Here is a 20,791-nt window from a genome sequence, read left to right on the forward strand (position 1 = left end):
TTTCACTTTGTGATAAATAGACTTTATTTGATGAAACTATTATGTTGTGCTTTTCCCACATATATATCAATGAGGAAAGCTTGGGCACCCCATTTTGACACTATGAGTTCCCTTGTAGCTGTTTACCATGACCCTTTAACACAAGCTGTTATCACTGGTGGAATTGCAAAAGTGGTCCATGGAAAAAACAACCAGTAAACCGGCGACATGTTAATAGCCAATCAAGACTCCCAATCAAGGGAGTGAAGGCTAGCCTAACTGATCCGATCCCACAGAAGAGCTACTGTAGCACAAATTGCTAAAAATGTTACTTCTGGTTATGATAGACCAGTCAGAGTGCCGAAGCTGACCCCTGTCCACCGCCAAAAGCACCTACAATGGGCACATGAGCATCAGCACTGGACCATGGAACAATGGAAGATGGTCTGGTCTGATGAATGACGTTTACTTTTACATCATGTGGATGGTCGGGCGAATGTGCTTCACTTATCTGGATAAGAGATGTCCCCACATGCACTGAGAAGAAAGACAAGCCGGTGGAGGCGGTGTGATGCTCTGGGCAAGGTTTTGGTTGGAAAGGTTGTGTCCTGGCATTCATGTGGATGTTACTTTGACACGTACCACCAAACATTGTTGCAGACCAAGTACATCCCTTTATGGCTACAGTATTTTCCAATGGCAAGCAAGTGTGATCCATAGAGGCTCCACCTCGCAACTTACAGGATTTAAAGAATAAGCTGCTAAGGTCTTGGTTCCAGATACCACAGGTCACCTTCAGATGTTTCGTGGTGTCCATGGCTCAATGGGTCAGGGCTGTTTTGGCAGCACAAGGGGGACCTACACAATATTAGGCAGGTGTTTTTAATGTTATGGCTGATCAATGTGTACATAGATATAAATACATTTTTGTATACTAAGTTCTGATTATTTCCTGTATATAAGTGTTGCTGCTTCTGCTATTTTGCTGTGGTTGCCCTTTACCTCTGATGGTTCGTATGTGTGTGATGCATTAACACTGGAAATGCTCTGTGTGAAATCCTTGTCCCAAGCTGATAGATGGATGGGAAGCGAGCTTACAACCTCTGGGAACCATCATTAATTCTAATCAAAGGTGAAGCAGAAAGAGCACTGGGAAGGCAATGTCAGCAACCCAGCAGGTGTTAGGACAGGACCACACAGCCTTCCCTGTTACATATCCAGGTCATTAGTTAAGGATGGATGGAGACATGAAGCAAGGCCCGTAATGGCTCTCTACAAAATGCTATAGTGTACTCAAGGGTCTCACAGTCAAGGGCAATATGTTATGACATACTGGGGGCTCTTGTGATCATGCTATGACGCCTGGTAAGGGAAAGATAACACTTAGAATGGTCATAGACAAACGCTGCAGGAACAGAATAACTCTGGTCAAGGACTGTTTAATGTGTAATACATAATGATAAAACTAGTAATGCAGCTCTGCTGTTTAGTAATGCCATTAGGTTAACTTTGATGAAATAAAATATAGCAATAAAAATATTATGGATTGTGATAATGTCCATTTCTTATAAAGTAATTCCTTGAGTTGTCCTTTGTGTAGCTTCTTTTCCTATCTATATATTTTTATAGGCAAGCCGGGTAGACTTATATACAAGTCAAGCATTTCAACTTCCACAGGGGATATTACCCAGCTTTTCCAAACTCCAGAACAGCAAATTTGCCTGCTCCAGTATCTCTGTGCTGGTAGGAAGAGTTACTAGTTAAGACTATAGGAAAGATTACAAAACAATACATTCAGCAGCACAGGAACATATAGTGGCTCTTGTGTGGGAGACGGGGAGACTACATTGTGAGCCCCAATAGTTTTTCTCCGCTTCTATCATGTAACTTTGCTCCTCTTTTCCTCCTTTCATTGGGCCTATTTTATCATATAATAGACACTAGTAACTTAATAACAAAGTGTGAATCACACATTTTTAGTTTAGTAGTTTTGTATTTTTAACTCACGAGTATGCCGTGCCTTCTTTATAGATGAAGACCAGCTTCGTATGAAGGGCTATGATAAAACACCCGACTTCATTCTGGAGGTGCCAGTAGGTGAGTCTGACATGGTGACAGTATACAGAAAGTATTTTGGGCAATAAAGCCAAGCACTTAGGCTGGAGAAAATGCATCTAGAAATATTTTGCTTTATTATCAAAAAATCATATTCGGAAAATACATTTTTATGAATTGACTTGGCATTGTAATGGTTTTTAATATTTGATACCATATTTATCGCATGCATTCCGGACTATTATATGAATTTTTGTCAGGGCCGTATATAGATGATTTTATGTCCTGTATTTTGGATTCTATATTTTATCTCTGGTAATTTAATCATGTATATATAAGGACAAGATTTTAGCCAAAAGAATTGCCAAATACTTGAGATCAACTGAGATTTTAAGCTGCTTCTTTACTAAAGCGAGTTTTGGTGTAATTATTCTTCCTTAAGCTGTTGAAGGACATGTTATCCATTGGATTGAAAGTAAAGCTTCGTTTGGAGATGAGAGCAGTCACCGCATGTATCTACAGGATCAGTTCTGGAGCTACTGGAACAGGTGAGTTTCTGTCATGGCACTTGAGTGACATTACTATATATCACTGAAACATGCAGTACACTTCAGGCCTTTATCGTATCTGATAGTTTTCCTTTTCTGGGATATTTTTGAAAACTAACAAAAACAAGCAATTTTCTAGAGTGGTCCGTCTCATAATGTTTGTCATAGTTTAAGTGAAGGATCTTATTTATCTTTCTAAATGTACTTCGGGAGACTGGATTCAATGTTGGCTGCGACCCCATTGATGGCTAGAATGAAGGAGCTGCTGCACTTTAGTGAGCTCTGTGCTCCTTTGGCATAACTTTGAGATTTCTGTATGACTGAGCTATGTTGATGACATTCTCATTTACATCATTGGGCCTATGATGAACATTGATATTGCAATCCCATTGCTTAGGAATGAGTGAGGGAACATGAGGTTGAAAAACAGAACACATATATTAGTCTACAAAACTTTCTGCAAGCTGCTGAAGAAATTTTTATGGTTGTGAAATAACAGTCCACAAAATCTCCTGCCACAGGCTGACTTGGGGTTTATCTTGCCTGATGTCAACTGCAGACATAGCAGTTAAAGTGGCTCTGTCACCACATTATAAGTGTCCTATCTCCTACATAAGAAGATGGGCGCTATAATGTAGGTGACAGCAGTGCTTTTTATTTAGCGTTTTTAGATTTATGCTAATGAGTTTTTACTTTACACCAAGTGGGCGTTGTACAGGGGAGTGTATGACGCTGACCAATCAGCCTCATGCACTCCTCTCCATTCATTTACTCAGCGCATAGGGATCCTTTTAGATCGCGATGTGCTGTCTTATACTAACACATTAACGATACTGAAGTGTTTAGACAGTGAATAGACATTCCACAGGATGTCTATTCACAATCTCTGCACTGTGTTACTGTTTCTATGGTAGTTACAGCAGAGGAAGCATGATTTCTGCTGCAGCAAGCAGCCATCTAACCAGATACCAGCCTGAGCGCATCCCTTTTTCCATGTGGAGGAGACCATGCATACCTCCTGTGACGCGTATAGAGATCTTTATTTTTTTCATCCTTTGCATTGTGATATTTAGGTTGACCTTACAACTATAAGGCTGGTTGTTTTATGCTTGTATCATTTTGCACTGGAAATGTCACTGTCTAGTCCTGACCTTACTGATATTTTTTAGTCTTGCTTTCCATAATTTTTTTTTTTAAATTGCTTTGCATGTTGCAGTGAGATTTTCTAAATTTGCAGGTTTAAAGTGTTTGTTTTGTGCATAAATCTTTAAACTTTTTACATTTCTTTTTCTTTTGAACATAATCCCTTCATTCCTTAAAGAATGCTTCTGAAATCAAGTTGCCATCTTGACATGAGTCCATAGCCAACCAGGACTTCTGCCAACATTGTAACTGCTTTTATATTAAGAAGCCACTGCTGTTATTGCTCCCTGGTAATGTCTGTACTCCTAAGCATAAGGAACACTTCATTTGCAGTAATTAAGAGCGCTCAAGCATTTTCATTGCCCTGTTGATGAGAGACTGGGCACTGAAGTACTGTATCATGAAGGCCATGCTGTGGCCTCCGTAGGCAAGCACTGGCACTTTTAGGCCGGGTTCACACGTAGCGTAAATACTGCGGATTTTGCAGAAAATCCACAGCATAATACAGTAGCAGCAGAGTGGATGAAATTTGAACAAATCCCATCCAATTTTTTTTACGTGCTATTTTCCGCAGTGGACATTCCGGACGAAAAACTGCACAACAATTTGATTATACTCATATAGGATCCATAACACATGTTATGATGGTTTCAACTCCCCGATATATATTCAACCAAATGGGAGCATAGAGACCATGAAAGTAGTTTGCATATATAAAAGATATATTTTATTTCAATTTCTTAAAAACAGCAATAGAATGTCAAATATGTATATAAATATAAAAGAATATATCAAAAAAAGTAAGTCAACAAGGTACACAATCGCAGTTAGTAAGTAGGGTAAATAAAACAAGACTCAAGTCGAGCAGATAAATCCTAGTTGATGCAAAAATATATCAAGAAATGTCACAGCCCAAAAATAGGGAAAGGAAAAGATATGTCTCCAATGTTGTGATAATAATAAAAAATACCAATGTTCTGTTTCAAAAAGTAAAGCTACATGTGTTATAAAGACGTGAAAAACATTGTTTCCAAACACAAACTATAAGGGTATGTTCACACGACCAAGTTTCAGACGTAATTCGGGCGTTTTACGCCCCGAATTACGTCTGAAAAAACGGCTCCATTACGCCGACAAACATCTGCCCATTACTTTCAATGGGTTTTACGATGTACTGTGCAGACGACCTGTCATTTTACGCGTCGCTGTCAAGACGGCGAGTAAAAAAGACGGCTCGTCAAAAGAAGTGCAGGACACTTCTTGGGACGTAATTGGAGCCGTTTTTCATTGACTCCATTGAAAAACAGCTCCAATTATGTCCGTAATGGACGCCGCGAAAAACGCGAGTACGAGCAATTACGTCTGAAATTCAGGAGCTGTTTTTGCCTGAAAACAGCTCCGTAATTTCAGACATATTTTGCGCTGTTGTCTGAACATACCCTAAGTGTCAAGGGTAATGACATCAGTATGGATTATCGAAAATCAAAATAAAGCATCACAAATAAGTCAAGTACAGCAAATCGTGCTTTTCAGCTATGAACAGGAGTCAGTTAGTGTGCAACTAACTTGATCAGTATAACACAGTGGTTTCTGCAAGCTTCAGAAATAACATAACAAACAGTTAAACACTGATTGTTAATATTTGTTATCACTCATCAGTCATTCAAATCCCAGACCAGACCCCCAAAATGTATTCAATATTAACCCCTTAATGACCGCCGATACGCCTTTTCACGGCGGTCATTAGTGGGCTTTATTCTGATGCAATAGCCTTTTCACGGCGCTGCATCAGAATAAATAAACAGAGCAGGGAGCCGTTAAATCGCCCTTCTCTCAGCTGCCAGAGGTAGCTGAGGGCTGGGGGCATCCCTGCTCGAACAGGTGAGATCGATATTAGTATCGATCTCACCCGTTTAACCCCTCAGATGCGGTGCTCAAAAGCGAGCGGCGCATCCGAGTGGTTTTGGAGAGAGAGAGGGAGCTCCCTCTCATCCCACTGACACCCGGCGATACGAACGCCGAATGTCTGTGTCTCCGACGGCAGCCGGGGCCTAATAAAGGCCCCCAGGTCTGCCTGTAGTAAATGCCTGCTAGGTCATGCCAGAGGCATGGTCTAGCAGATGCCTGTCCGTTTTAAACGGACAGGCAGTAATATACTACAATACAGAAGTGTGACTGACACTGATTTAGGGGTTACTGTGACTGGCATTGTTATGGGAGCACTGTATGACACTGCTTTAGGAGTTACTGTCGCTGGCACTATTAGGGAACACTGACTGTCACTGCTTAGAAGTCACTGTGTCTGGCACTATTTGAGGGGAAGCCACTTTGGCATTGTTCTGCAGCAGCTGGGACACTATACTGTATATTACATGTTCCAGCTACTGTGTAGAAGCTCCTTTTCAATTTGAAGGGAGTATATCACGTCATTGGAGTGACTGACCTGAAGCTCTCCTTTCTGTTTACAAAGAGGTCCTGCAGCAACTGAGGATTGTATTATACAGTACTGTGTCCGAGTTAACTCTAACATTCTGAAATCTTTAGTAGGTACCCCTCTATGACATACACATGAATGATCAATAATAAGGAAAAAAAAGGGACCAACGGCGCTGCTATAGACGATGTCGAGGCAAGAGATGATGATTAATGTTTTAATGAAAGAGGCTACGCGTTTCGACACCGAACCGGCGTCTTCATCAGGCCAATACAAATTGTGCGATGTGCACACGTTTAAATACAAAAAGAAATGAGACATAATTGCTAAAAAAGAAAAAAAAGAACCGCCAATAAGGGCGGGTCAAAGGTCAAATATATAGATTACATAATACTGATGTACAAAACACCGCATTATAAGGTATGTTCAGAATAAAAAGTGTTAACATAAATACAATATGGTTAATACAATAAAAATGCAAAAATCAATTATGTCTCATTTCTTTTTGTATTTAAACGTGTGCACATCGCACAATTTGTATTGGCCTGATGAAGACGCCGGTTCGGTGTCGAAACGCGTAGCCTCTTTCATTAAAACATTAATCATCATCTCTTGCCTCGACATCGTCTATAGCAGCGCCGTTGGTCCCTTTTTTTTCCTTATTATTGATCCTTCTGACAGCAAAACTCCTTTTGCTTGTGCACGGACCTGGCAGCAGCTTTCTTGGCTTGTGAGATACTTAACGGTATCCACTAACAAAGGTGAGCAATTTTCTTACATCAGATTGCTCCTTGTACTCCCTTGCTTTATTGCACTATGTGGCGCCGTGTATCTCTTTTTCTTCTCCCTTAATACACATGAATGATGCAGCTTATTTTTCACGTGCCCATGAGTACCTTCACGGCGTCTCCCACAAGGCAGCCACAGTGCTTATATAACATTGACAATGCCCCCATGAGTGACAGTCAGGCTTCATTGTACCAGCCATATTGTCTAATGAGAGCCATCCAAAGAAATCCTATAATTTGCCATCCCGTGCCCCATTTTTACTCACTGTCGTCATGCTGCCATAGACCCAGTCAGTGCCAAACAAAGTATCCCAAGAGACGCCTTAGCAGAGCTGGAACAGCATTTTACTACCTTTTTCCACTCTAGCACGCCTAAAGCCCAGAGAGAAATTGCTGAACTAAAGATACTAGTAAAAGTGGTAGGTCTTGATTTGAGCAATACAGAACAGTCAAAATCAGCACGGTGCCTGTAAAATTGGTACACATGGTGGGTCTGTGCCCCAGCAGCTGCATGGTAATGTTATTCAGTGACTGGCATGAAAGCAAATTCATGTGTTAGCCTTTTAGGGTTGGACAGGACTTAATATTGGAAGTTGCTGGGACATATGCTTTATAGTTGTTTCTGTGCCCGATCTATTGAAATATTTCCAAAATCTAGGTCCAGAACCGTGTTCATACTTTTATCAGCCTACTGAACTTGGTGCAAGTATTTCACTTCTTAGTGGGGCCATAACTTCCAATGTATGTTCATATAGTCATCAGAAGGAACTGATCCAGAAAAGCGGTCTGTCTGTAGTGTCAATGTATATAATGTATATAGACAATACCCAATAGGAGTAAAAGTGCATTCACGTGGGCCTTATTCATATATTTTACATTAACTTTTTATTTTTTATTTTTTTAACATAGGCCAGTAATATTCAATTCGCTAATGTATGAAGAAAATCTGTTCAAACCTACTTGTCATATCTGCTGGAGAATTTATTTGAGCACTTTGCATGTTACTACTGCCTTTTATTATAATTCTCTATGTCCTATACCTCAGTTAAAGATTTTTGTTTTAGTGTCAAGGCAATATTTTTGTAACTATAACGCACATCTGCTAAAATGTGTACAATTTTTGATATCGAAAAATGGAACGTTTCATAAACGTGCCCCAACATATTGTACATTGATTTATATGCTTAGAATTTTTTTTCTGACATATTGACCTTAAATGTCCCTGAATATACCATGTATTTTTACAGAGGAGAGTATATTACAGTACTAAGCACTTTTGCTCATTCAGGTGTTTTTTTCCAGAACACCGTGTGACTATTTCTAACCCTTCCTGCTTCATTTTTTCACATCAACAATTTATTGTTTGCTTAATTATTTTGAAATCTCCAAAAATTGCAACGAGATTGGTAACTTTGGGCACTAAAGAAAATATAGGACATAGATGTTTTCCAATCATGTACCATCTGGGGTGAACATCACATAGTGACACACATGGGGTCCTCTACATGGGATGTGGTTGTGTGATGAAATATACAGAGCAGGCTTTATTCTGCTTCACCTAAAAATGCTTTTTTTGAGGTTAGATATCCAGGAATCTGTCAGGTATGGAGCAGGAAGAGCCGGTCATGCACAGGCAGTTTCCACCTCTCCACAGGCAGCCAAGGCTAGGCCACCAAAGGTCAGCATTCATGTCACAGTACGTCAGCTGGTTGACATGTTGTGATGCCAGCCTGCCACGCTCTGCAGTTCGACCCTGACTTCACTGGAGGATTCTTTAAGCAGCCAGTCGGCAGCCCTGGCCCAATGAATATTCATCGGTGAGAACAGCCTTTTACTAATGAACTTGTGACTGCAGATAGTAGTGACTTAATACAACAAGTAATGGATCTTTAACAACAGGTCTCCTGCATCTAATGAAATGGATATAGTTTGGTATCAACTGGTGAGTGGGAAGCATTAATCTTCCAAAATCATTGATCAAGCAAGACTTGTGTTTGTGTATCCATAGTGTGCATTCTTTATACTTCAGGGATTAAATATCTTTTGATAATGCTTAAAGAGTACTTGTCACTAGGTCATATAAGGCGAGCTGGCTTACTGACCTGAATAACGCCGTCTCCCTGATTACTGCGCTATTTTTTTTTTTTTCCTGGACCCCCACCTTTGGCCCAGTGTTCTGTTGGCTCCCTATGTGCTAATTTGCTGTAGTTAGCGAACGGGGTGGAGTTAGCTTTTCCTGGCTCTGATGCTGACCAATCAGTGCGAGGCAACTTGAGGGTAGTTCACGCACTTTTGGCTAACTACAGCAAATTATTATAGAGGGAGCCAACACAACAGAGGGCCATATCTCTGGAATGGGGAGGGGGGGGGCAGGATTCAGAAAAAAGAAGAAAGACAGTGCTGGGATCAGGGAGACAGTGCTGGGATCAGGTCAGTAAATCAATTTGACTTATGACCTAGTGACCGTGTGTGTTCACTTTTAACACCATACTACAGTTTACATATAGAATTAATCTAAAGAGTTGAGTTGCGTAACTTTGCTAATACGCTGCATGACTTATCTTGTACTGATCCTGAATTGCAATCTGTATGATACTCCAGAGCTGCATTCGCAAGTCTGCAGGCTTTAGGGCAGAAATCTGTCATCATTGCTAACTGACTCCATGTTGGCCACAGTGCAGCCCTGCCAAAAACATGGTCCACAGCCAGCAGAAGAAGTACTTACTTTATTGTCCCCGTTCCTCACCACAGTTCTCTTCTAGGAGTTGTTCCAGAAGGACGAACACTCCATCAGAAGCGAGCTGTGATTGCGTATTTATCTCATAATCCGCATATTCTCATGTCAGAATTTGTCAGTCACATTTTTCCATTGAATTTATAGATTTAGACTACATGCACACAGTGGGTAATTTGATGTGGAAAATCCGCACCAAAAGTGTACTCACGTCATTCCGCAGCTAAAACCGCACCTAATGGTGCGTTTTTATGTGCAGTATTTACATTTGGATGCGGAAATAGGTGCGGTTTTATGCTGCCTATTTTGGTGCGTTCTTCTTTAAAACTAGTCAGATACAATTCCCAAGCGGAAACGCAGGATAAATTGACATGCTGCAGATTTAAAAATACGCACCGCAGGTTAATTTACGTGCAGATAAAAATCTGCACCGTGTAGGTGAGATTTCTTGAAATCTCATTTACTTTGCTGGGACTCTATTAGGGCTTGTCCACACGGAACGGAATTGCTGCAGAAAATTTCTGCAGCAATTCCGTTGAAAGTCAAAGGCTTTCCGCTGCGGCAAAAACACATCATTTCCTGCGGATTTTGCGGCAGAAAATGGTGCGTAAATTGCTGCGTTTTTCTCAATGTTAGGAGATGAAGACATCTATGAAAAACGCAGCAATTCTGCACACTTTCTGTGGCATTAACTGACAGGCTGCGGTCCGTAAATTACGCACCGCAGGTCAATTTCGTCTGGGAAATTTTCACGCAGCGTGTGGATGAGATTTGTTAAATTTCATCCACTATGCTGCTACTGTATTCTGCTGCGTTTTTTCCGGCCAAAATTCCGGCCAGAAAAAACGCGGCAATTCTGGAGCATGTGGACAAACCCTTACGCTGCAGATTTGCCACATGAACATATGTGCCGCAAATCCGCATCGTGTGCATTCAGCCTTAAAGAGGCTCTGTCACCAGATGATAAGTGCCCTATCTCCTACATAATCTGATTGGTGATGTAATGTAGATAACAGCAGTGGTTTTTATTTTGAAAAACGATCATTTTTGAGCAAGTTATGAGCTAGTTTAGATTTATGCTAATGAGTTTCTCAATAGACAACTGGGCGTGTTTTTACTTTTTACCAACTGGGTGTTGTACAGAGGAGTGTATGAGGCTGACCAATCAGTGACCAATCAGCGTCCTGCACTTCTCATTGTTCCAGCCCAGCATGATCCACAGCACAGTGTGATTGTGCAGTGAAAGAAGTAAACACGCCCAGTTGCTAAAAACACAGTACACGCCCAGCTGGAAATAAGAGAAAACACGCCCAGTTGTCCATTAGAAAGGCTAATTTGCATAAATATAAAAATGCTCATAACTTGGCCAAAAATGATCGTTTTTAAAAAAAAACAAAAACGTTACTGGTTTCTACATTGCAGCGCCGATCACATGCAATAGGAGATAGGGATTTGATAATCTGGTGACAGAGCCTCTTTAAGAATATTTTAGTATCATGATTTCATCATTTTATTTTGCTATTAATGATATTGTTTGTTGCAAAGTTTTTATAATATTGCACGGCGTGTAATACGTTTATTGCAGCAGGACGGTAAAGCTGGATTATAGACCTAGTCTTTTTACAAGAAATAGCTTCACATAACTCCGTCCTGCCACTGAGGTGAGGTTTATCACATGGCTGAATATTGGAGTAAATCAGGCTGACATTTTGCATGCTATTAGAAATTGGCAGCATTCTATGGCACACATACACCACTGCAACTTGCGGTGCTGTAAGATTTTGCATTAGTATTAGGTAAATAAGTGAGTTTTGATTTTTAGAATGCCAGTTCTTTAATGGATTGGTAGAAGGCTTGGAGGACGGTGCTTATTCTTTGTACAGTGAAGTTATACAATTTTCCAATATAACTTCAGTGTCAATTCCTCATGGTTTTCAAAATCTCTACTTGCTGTCATTCAATAGCAGCCATTATTTTTTCTTCCCCTGAATAAAATTCTGTCCTGTTCATGTGTTGGACACTCAGGGCAAGACAGATCTCTGATAACTGAACTGTAATGAACCATATGCAAAATAGCTCTCCTACAGAATGGAAGAAAACTGTCTCTCTAGTGCCACCTATACTCACTCCGCCAACCGGAATCCTACAAGATCATGAACTCTGAAGCCGTGCTGTCTATGGATTGGTGTTACTCTTGTTTGGCTATTAACCCGGGTCATCTTTCAAGACACTTTATAGTGTTGGACATTCACTTTACAGGGTAGCCACCTATAGGTGGCACTAGTAGAGAGACAGTTTTCTTCCTTCTGGAGGAGAGCTATTTTGCGTACTTTTTACCAGGGAGCATTATTCCTTTCAGCTGCATCTCTGCAATAAGAATAAGTACCTTTCAAGAGCTGTAATGAATCGTTGACCTGTGTAGCCTATTAAATGACTGCAAGCAGAGATGTTGAAAATGTGAGTATTTTATACAGAAAGTACAATATATTGAAAAATGGTAATACTTCTCATCATACAAAGAGTAACCTTTATGTATTGAAAACGTAATACCGCTTTAAGGACAGCGACACAGCCTATAACGGGTTTCCATTTCACGCCGGTTGCCCTATTTTTTTTTTTCTTTTAGGTCTGTCTTTGACATTCCTTGCTTCTTGCGGTAACGCATACACAACAGGATTTTTTGGTTGAGTTGTAAACATAAACATAGAAGGGCCCACTGTTACTCTGTAATTCTTAGATTATATTCACCCTGTCAGATTTTGCCAGGATTTGCATCGTATTTCTATCTTGTATTGGTGATCCTTTTTTCCTTGCAGTAGTCTGGGTTATACTGACTGATAATTCATATAATGTTTCATTCGGGAGTGAACAAATTGTTATAATCGTTTGTAGCATGAAATATGTTTTTATGTAAGATATTTGGTTCATTTCTAGTCTGCTATAGCAAGAAGAGGTTAATTTACCTTCCCTCTGTGGTCCTCTCATTGACTGGCTAAGTGTATGAAAAGCCGTCAGATTCTATCTAGTCTCCAGCCTTGGCCGTCTAAAGATGTAGGCCACTTGACAATGCAAATGCTGTTTTTTTTCCTTGTACGTTTAATGTCCCTTCACCCAACCCTCAATCCTCCCCCATCTCACTCTTTCAAATATTGTTATATCACCCAAGAGCACTGCGCCATTCCGACAGCGCTTTCAGCACCTATCTACTTTACCGCAAGGCTTCTACTCCACATCCAGCGTTGCCCCCACCAAACTCACATTCGACAAGCATCTCGTCTCACAAACGATAAGAGCTGACAGAGCAGATCTTGAAATTTCTTTATTTTATTTCCCCTCTTCCTTATTTTGCCAAAGGCCCTGGTCAGATGTTCTCCTCCACGTCAGGAGAATGTCAGCATCCACAAACCCTACCTTTCAGAACTCCTTGTAATTTCTTAATTGGCATTTACAAGTGACATTTCCAATGTGTGCTCTGGAACTGACCAGACAAGCTACTAAAGAAGCATTTCATATGATACACATCTGAGATCTGTTCCTATAAAATAAATACTTTGTTTTATTTTATACAGTAGATTTTATATACCAAATATCAGATCATGAGTAATGTTACATTTTCCGTCTATACCAAGAAATTAAAACCTTCAGGTACTATACACACAGAAGGAAAAGGGGAGCAGCCAATCAGATTGCTTCTTTGGTTTTCAAAAGATCCTCTGAAAAATGAGAGCTTGAAACTGATTGGTTGCTGTGAGCAACTACTCCATTTTTACTTTTCTCCAGACTTGATAAATCTCCCCCGTTGTACAGTAGGAAGAAGGTTGACGGTGGAATTCAGTATGTTTATTGTGTTGTTATTTTTGCTTTTATCATAAATGTAAAATTTTAAAAAAAAACATTATGTAGTTATGTGCTTTTTGGATCTTTGTTGATTTCATAATCCTTGGAATAAAATAATAAGTGGACAGTATAGAATATTGATGTACATTGGCAGTCGTTTTTACTCTTTTTTTTTTTCTCCAGGTGGCTAAAATGATGATCACTAGTCAGTTCTACATACTACTTGGGTGTTAATGTTGTACACTTGAAATAAGATCAGGGTCATGAGCACAAGGGTGCAGAGGTAGCAATTGCAACTGTGTCCTAATTTCTGAGTGGGCCTAAAGGCTCCTCCGCCACATTAGCAGGGCTGGCGTTAGTGGGGGGGGGGGCAAACTGGGCAATTGTCCAGGGCCCCATCCCTAAAGGGGTCCCCTCCTTTAGCATTGCTGTTCAGCTGCACGGGCGTGAAAGCAAGCAGGCGGGTAGCTGAAAAGCAGTAACAGTCAGGTAGTCTCTACCAAAGAATGAGCATGGAGGAGCGCCGCCCGATCGCCGATATTATCACTGATAATATCGGTGATCCGGCGGCACGGCGCTCCTCCATGCTGATTCTATGGTAGAGACTCTCTGAACAAGTAGAAAGGATGCAATCCAGCGCTGAAATGTTTAAAAGGAAATAGTTTTCGTATTCCAACTTTGTTTTAGATAATAATAAAATCCAATATGTATGGGGCTGGTTGCCTCAGCAATAAGCCTATGTGTTTAAGACAGATCGCCCGTCCTTAGTCATGGCACATTAGAGACTCTCTATCTGAGTGTATTTGCTCCTTGGAAGTTCTGATGTCACGTGAGTGGACGGCAGGGGATACACTGTGAATGGCTAGTCTGGGGTCTGGTCTGGGATTTGTTTTGGGGTGGGGGGTCTGCTCGAGGGCCTGTTTTGGGGAGGGGGTCTGTGTTGGGGATGGGGGGCTCTATGTTGGGGGGGTCTGCTCTGGGGATTGTGTAGTGGGGGGGTCTGGTCTGACTTGGAGAGGGATCTGCTCGAAAGTCTGGTCTGTGTTGTGTAGGGGGGTCTGGTTTGTGTTGCGGAAGGGGGGACTGGTCTGTGTTGGGGAGGGGGGTCTTTTGGGTGTCAGGGAGGGTCTGCTCTAAGGTCTGTGTTGAGGGGGGTCTACTTGGGGGTCTGTGTTGGGAGGTCTGGTCTATGTTGGGCAGTCTGCCTTGGGGTGTGTGTTGGGAAGGGGGGAAGGTCTGCTCCTGGGTCTGTGTTGGGGAGGGGGGTTTGCTCTGGGGTCTGTTCTGGGGTTTGTGTTGGGGGGGGGTCTGATCTGGTGTCTGTGTTGGGGAGGGGGGGGTCTGGTCTCTGTTGGAGAGGGGTGTCTGCCCTGGGGTTGCTCTGCCAGTGGACTCCAGCACTGCCCCTAACGTCACTATCCATATATGGGGAGTGACATCAGGAGTTTCCCAGGAAAGGGAAGCATAATAATTGTGTTGCTTTTTTTATGTTTGTGTTTTTTTTACAGGTTCGGTTATTGGACTACTTCGGATTCAAGGACTACTTCGATTACGGAGTTGTTTTGTTATTAAAATGGTTAAGGAGGGTCCCTTGGGGGTTTCTAATTCAATAAAATAGTTTTTTCTACGTCTGTGTTTTTTTTTTTAGCTATATTACTATTGTCTTAGTAATGGCCGCTGTCTGATTGACAGCATCCATTACTAAGTTGGGGCTTAGTGTTAGCTGGTGAAAACACTAGCACTAATCCACATTATTAACCCGGTACCCACCACCACCAGGGGTGCCTCGAAGATTTGGGTACAATCCAATACCCGACCATCTGTAGTAATGGTCAGGTACTGGGGCGGCCATATGCTGTTATTATTAGGCTGTGGGAAAAGCATAGCCTTCTCCACCCTGGTAATGCTACTATGCTGCTGCTATGTTGTATCTGGCTAGTTATGAAATATAGGGGGGAACCCCACGTCATTTTTATTAAATTAATGTTTCTAAAAAACGATGTGGGGTCCCCCCATGTTGTATCTGGCTGGTTATGAAAAATAGGGGGGTCCCCCCCATTTTTCATAACCAGCCAGATACAACACAGCAGCAGCAGGCTAGCAATACCAGGGTGGGGAGGGCCACGGTTTTTGACTTTTCACAGTCTAATAATACCAGCCTGCAGTCGCCCCGGTACCCCGGCTAAGACTAAGCCCTGCCTTAGTAATGGACGCTGTCAATCAGCCAGCGGCCATTAATAAGGCGGTAGTAATAAAGTTAAAAAACCACAGAGACATAGAAAAAAATATTTGATTGAAATAAAAAATCCCTACACAACCCTCATTAACCATTTTATTGAGAATAAAAAAAACGCCGTCATCGAAATAGTCCTACAACTGAACCTGTAAAAAAACACAAAAAAAAAACTAGTAGCAAAATAATTATTATACTTACGTTTCCTGGGTCCAGAGATGGAGCCGAAATCTCAGCGAGCTATGCTGTTTTCGTAACTTCGGGAGTTATATCGGGCGTCAGCACCAACTCTAAATATGGTCCAGCTTTCACCTACACTCTCCCCCTGGCCCCCCACCTAACCTCTACCTCCGTCTATACCCCACTCTCCCCTCCCACAGAGCCCCTGCCACTTTCTTTGCCCCCATGCCATCTTTTGTATTCCCCGTACCACTCCCTCCTAGAGCCCCGGGCACATTCTGACTCTGTAAAGTGCCCCTTCCTCCGACTTCTGTCCCCCCCATACCTTTATCCTGCTATCTACCCTGTCCATGCTCCCTCGCAGAGCCCTGTCACCTTTTGAAACCTCCTCGGTTCTTCATTCAACATCTGCGGTTGGTGTCCGAATTGCAGAGAAATCGGCCAAAGCTGCAGCACATGGTATATATATATATATATATATATATATATATATATATACCGTATGACGGCTTGTTTTTTGCGGGACGAGTTGCAGATTTTCATGGCATCATTTATTGTACCATATAATGTACTGGGAGACTGGTAAAAAAATTCTTTGTTGGGTGAAATGTGAAGAAAAAAAACAGGGATTCCTCAATTTTTTGGGGGGGATTTTCACTGTGCGTTAAAAATGTCGTGCTAACTTTATTCTGTGGATCAATACGTCTACAGCGATACCAACTTATATTTGGTTTCATTTACCAAATTGACTGAATGTACAATCATATAATTCTTTATTGTGACTGTGTGTATCTGTTTATTTATCCTTGTGGTTATTTGGAGGATGATTATATTGTATATTGTTATTATGAACTGTGTTTGATAATTTATTACATCGTATTCTCCCATGATAAATTGGATACTTACTAACCTGTAGGTTATAAAGGTTGCTTTGCAATTGAATAATAAATTAACTTTTTATTTTTTTAATAACATGAATATTTTCTTTTTTCATTTGGATAAATAAAGGTGAATTGTACTTTTCACTTCTATGGAAGTAAAGGCTGCGATACCTGTGAATCGCCGATAAACGTGTGTCAAAGATTCACAGTGAGCAAGAAGAAATTAAGGGGAAGGAGCGCTCGTACGAGCGCTGCGGCCCCTTCAAAATAGCTGATCGGCGGGGCTCCCTGTAGTCGTCCCCCAGCCCATCAGCTATTGATTGCCTATCCTGAGCATAGGCCATCAATTTTTATTGGCTGGGAAATCCCTTGAATTCGGGTACCAGTTTGAGTGCTTTTGCTTGCCCAACACTTGTTTCTGTGTTGTTATATGTTTTCAGTCAAGTGTGGAGCACCATTTATGGAGAACTCTCCTAACATATGCTAAATTAAATTGTTTGTAGTCCCTAGTTTGTGATTTTTTTTATTTGGTGCATCATTCTTTTATGAGTTAGTGAAGTTGAAGTAACCATTCTTTTATACATTTCTCATTTGTTTGATGTCATTTGTATTGTCTTAGTTGAGTTTTGCTCATTTTTATCCCATTAAGGGTGCTGACTACTACCCCTGTTAGTGATGGATTGGGGATTATACAGTCATTCATTATGTAAGAATTTCTCTGTTCATGATTTATTTCATATGCAATTATTTGATTTCATTCATTTCTTTTGATATTCATCTCGTTGGACTTAGACAATTTTATATTTCACTGGAGAAAATGAAAGTGTTTGTATGTCAAATATTATACAACCTCAGATGTATCCTTTTTGACTATTAAGATTCATCACCAGATTTATTATTAAGGGGTCTTAATAGCTGAACATTTGCCATAATTTCCCTAATGCATTACCAATCACCTAAAAGTGCATTAATTGCCTTCTAATTAATTTTAAGCTTATGTTATATTCACTTGTGCTTTCCAGGACAGTCACAATTTTCTTAGTTATATCGCATGTTTTTGCTATCCTTTGCTAAGTCCCGGAAACAGCAGACTCTATGATCACTATGTAGTACCGGCTTTCCTCTTATTATGACAGGACTCAGAAAATTACGGAATTCAGTTTCTAAAAGAGAATTGTGGTTCAAAGCTGAGCTTGGTAATGCAGAGATATGTCCTGTATGCAGATAATACCTTCAGGCAGCTGTGCTGTGCTCCCCTGGACCTCTGTTCTTGTGCTTTTCTCCCCCGGACCTCTGTTTTTTGTGCTCTTCTCCCCCCGGACCTCTGTTCTTGTGCTGTGCTCCCCTGGACCTCTGTTCTTGTGCTGTTTTTCCCTGGACCTCTGTTCTTGTGCTGTTTTTCCCTGGACCTCTGTTCTTGTGCTGTTTTCCCCTGGACCTCTGTTCTTGTGCTGTTTTTCCCTGGACCTCTGTTCTTGTGCTGTTTTCCCCTGGGCCTCTGTTCTTGTGCTGTTTTCCCCTGGACCTTGTTCTTGTGCTGTTTTTCCCTGTACCTCTGTTCTTGTGCTGTTCTCCCCTGGACCTCTGTTCTTGTGCTGTTCTGCCCTGTACCTCTGTTCTTGTGCTTTTCTCCCCTGGACCTCTGTTCTTGTGCTGTTTTGCCCTGTACCTCTGTTCTTGTGCTGTTTTTCCCTGGACCTCTGTTCTTGTTCTGTTCTCCCCTGGACCTCTGTTCTTGTTCTGTGCTCCCCTGGACCTCTGTTCTTGTTCTGTGCTCCCCTGGGCCTCTGTTCTTGTGCTGTTTTCTCCAGGATCTCTGTTCTTGTAATGTTGTCCCCTGGACCTCCTGTTCTTGTGCTGTTCGCCCCTTGACCTCTGTTCTTATGCTGTTCTGTTCTGGATCTCTTCTTGTGCTGTGCTCCCCTGAACCTCTGTTCTTGTGCTGTGCTCTCCTGGACCTCTGTTCTTGTGCTGTGCTCTCCTGGACCTCTGTTCTTGTGCTGTTTTTCCCTGGACCTCTGTTCTTGTGCTGTTTTCCCCTGGACCTCTGTTCTTGTGCTGTTTTCCCCTGGACCTCTGTTCTTGTGCTGTTTTTCCCTGTACCTCTGTTCTTGTGCTGTTCTCCCCTGGACCTCTGTTCTTGTGCTGTTCTGCCCTGTACCTCTGTTCTTGTGCTGTTCTCCCCTGGACCTCTGTTCTTGTGCTGTTCTGCCCTGTACCTCTGTTCTTGTGCTGTTCTCCCCTGGACCTCTGTTCTTGTGCTGTTTTTCCCTGGACCTCTGTTCTTGTTCTGTTCTCCCCTGGACCTCTGTTCTTGTTCTGTGCTCCCCTGGACCTCTGTTCTTGTGCTGTTTTCTCCAGGATCTCTGTTCTTGTAATGTTGTCCCCTGGACCTCCTGTTCTTGTGCTGTTCGCCCCTGGACCTCTGTTCTTATGCTGTTCTGCTCCAGATCTCTTCTTGTGCTGTGCTCCCCATAACCTCTGTTCTTGTGCTGTGCTCTCCTGGACCTCTGATCTTGTGCTGTTTTCTCCTGGAACTCTGTTCTTGTGCTGTTCTTCTCTGGACCTCAGTTCTTGTGCTGTTTTCTCCTGGACCTCTGTTCTTATACTCTTCTCCCCTAGACTTCTGTTCTTGTTCTGTGCTCCCCTGGACCTCTGTTCTTGTGCTGTTCTTCTCTGGGCCTCTGTTCTTGTACTGTGCTCCCCTGGACCTACGTTCTTGCGTTGTGCTCCCCAGACCTCTGATCTTATTCTGTGCTCCCCTGGACCTCTGTTCTTGTGCTGTTCTCCTCTGGACCTCTGTTCTTGTTCTGTTCTACCCTGGACCTCTGTTATTGTGCTGTTCTCCCCTGGACCTATTTTCTTGTGCTATGCTCCCCTGGACCTCTGTTCTTGTACTGTGCTCCCCTGGACCTCTGTTCTTGTGCTGTGCTCCCCTGGATCTCTGTTCTTGTGCTGTGCTCCCCTGGATCTCTGTTCTTGTGCTGTGCTCCCCTGGACCTCTGTTCTTGTGCTGTTTTTCCCTGGACCTCTGTTCTTGTGCGGTTTTTCCCTGGACCTCTGTTCTTGTGCTGTTTTTCCCTGTACCTCTGTTGTTGTGCTGTACTCCCCTTGACCTCTGTTCTTGTGCTGTTTTTCCCTGGACCTCTGTTCTTGTGCTGTTTTCCCCTGGACCTCTGTTCTTGTGCTGTTTTTCCCTGTACCTCTGTTCTTGTGCTGTTCTCCCCTGGACCTCTGTTCTTGTGCTGTTCTGCCCTGGACCTCTGTTCTTGTGCTGTTCTCCCCTGGACCTCTGTTCTGTTCTCCCCTGGACCTCTGTTCTGTTCTCCCCTGGACCTCTGTTCTTGTTCTGTGCTCCCCTGGACCTCTGTTCTTGTTCTGTGCTCCCCTGGACCTCTGTTCTTGTTCTGTGCTCCCCTGGACCTCTGTTCTTGTTCTGTGCTCCCCTGGGCCTCTGTTCTTGTGCTGTTTTCTCCAGGATCTCTGTTCTTGTAATGTTGTCCCCTGGACCTCCTGTTCTTGTGCTGTTCTCCCCTGGACCTCTGTTCTTATGCTGTTCTGCTCTGGATCTCTTCTTGTGCTGTGCTTCCCTGGACCTCTGTTCTTGTGCTGTGCTCTCCTGGACCTCTGTTCTTATGCTGTTCTTCTCTGGACCTCTGTTCTTGTGCTGTGCTCTCCTGTACCTCTGTTCTTATACTCTTCTCCCCTGGACTTCTGTTCTTGTTCTGTGCTCCCCTGGACCTCTGTTCTTGTGCTGTTCTTCTCTGGGCCTCTGTTCTTGTACTGTGCTCCCCTGGACCTACATTCTTGCGTTGTGCTCCCCAGACCTCTGATCTTATTCTGTGCTCCCCTGGACCTCTGTTCTTGTGCTGTTCTCCTCTGGACCTCTGTTCTTGTTCTGTTCTACCCTGGACCTCTGTTCTTGTGCTGTTCTCCCCTGGACCTATTTTCTTGTGCTATGCTCCCCTGGACCTCTTTC

General features: G+C 42.4%; 1 protein-coding gene across 8 annotated transcripts in view; it reads left to right on the forward strand.

Moving 5' to 3' along the window:
- Window positions 1-20,791, forward strand: part of CDIN1 (CDAN1 interacting nuclease 1) — a 412,283-nt gene that overhangs the window by 181,420 nt on the left and 210,072 nt on the right. For all 8 annotated transcript variants that reach the window (XM_075844816.1, XM_075844819.1, XM_075844821.1 and 5 more), the window contains 2 exons: window positions 2,011-2,076; window positions 2,477-2,582. In XM_075844816.1, the coding sequence (XP_075700931.1) occupies window positions 2,011-2,076; window positions 2,477-2,582 (172 nt within the window). The remainder of the gene's footprint in view (window positions 1-2,010; window positions 2,077-2,476; window positions 2,583-20,791) is intronic.

Source organism: Rhinoderma darwinii, chromosome 12, assembly GCF_050947455.1.
Source record: "Rhinoderma darwinii isolate aRhiDar2 chromosome 12, aRhiDar2.hap1, whole genome shotgun sequence".
NCBI lineage: Eukaryota > Metazoa > Chordata > Amphibia > Anura > Rhinodermatidae > Rhinoderma > Rhinoderma darwinii.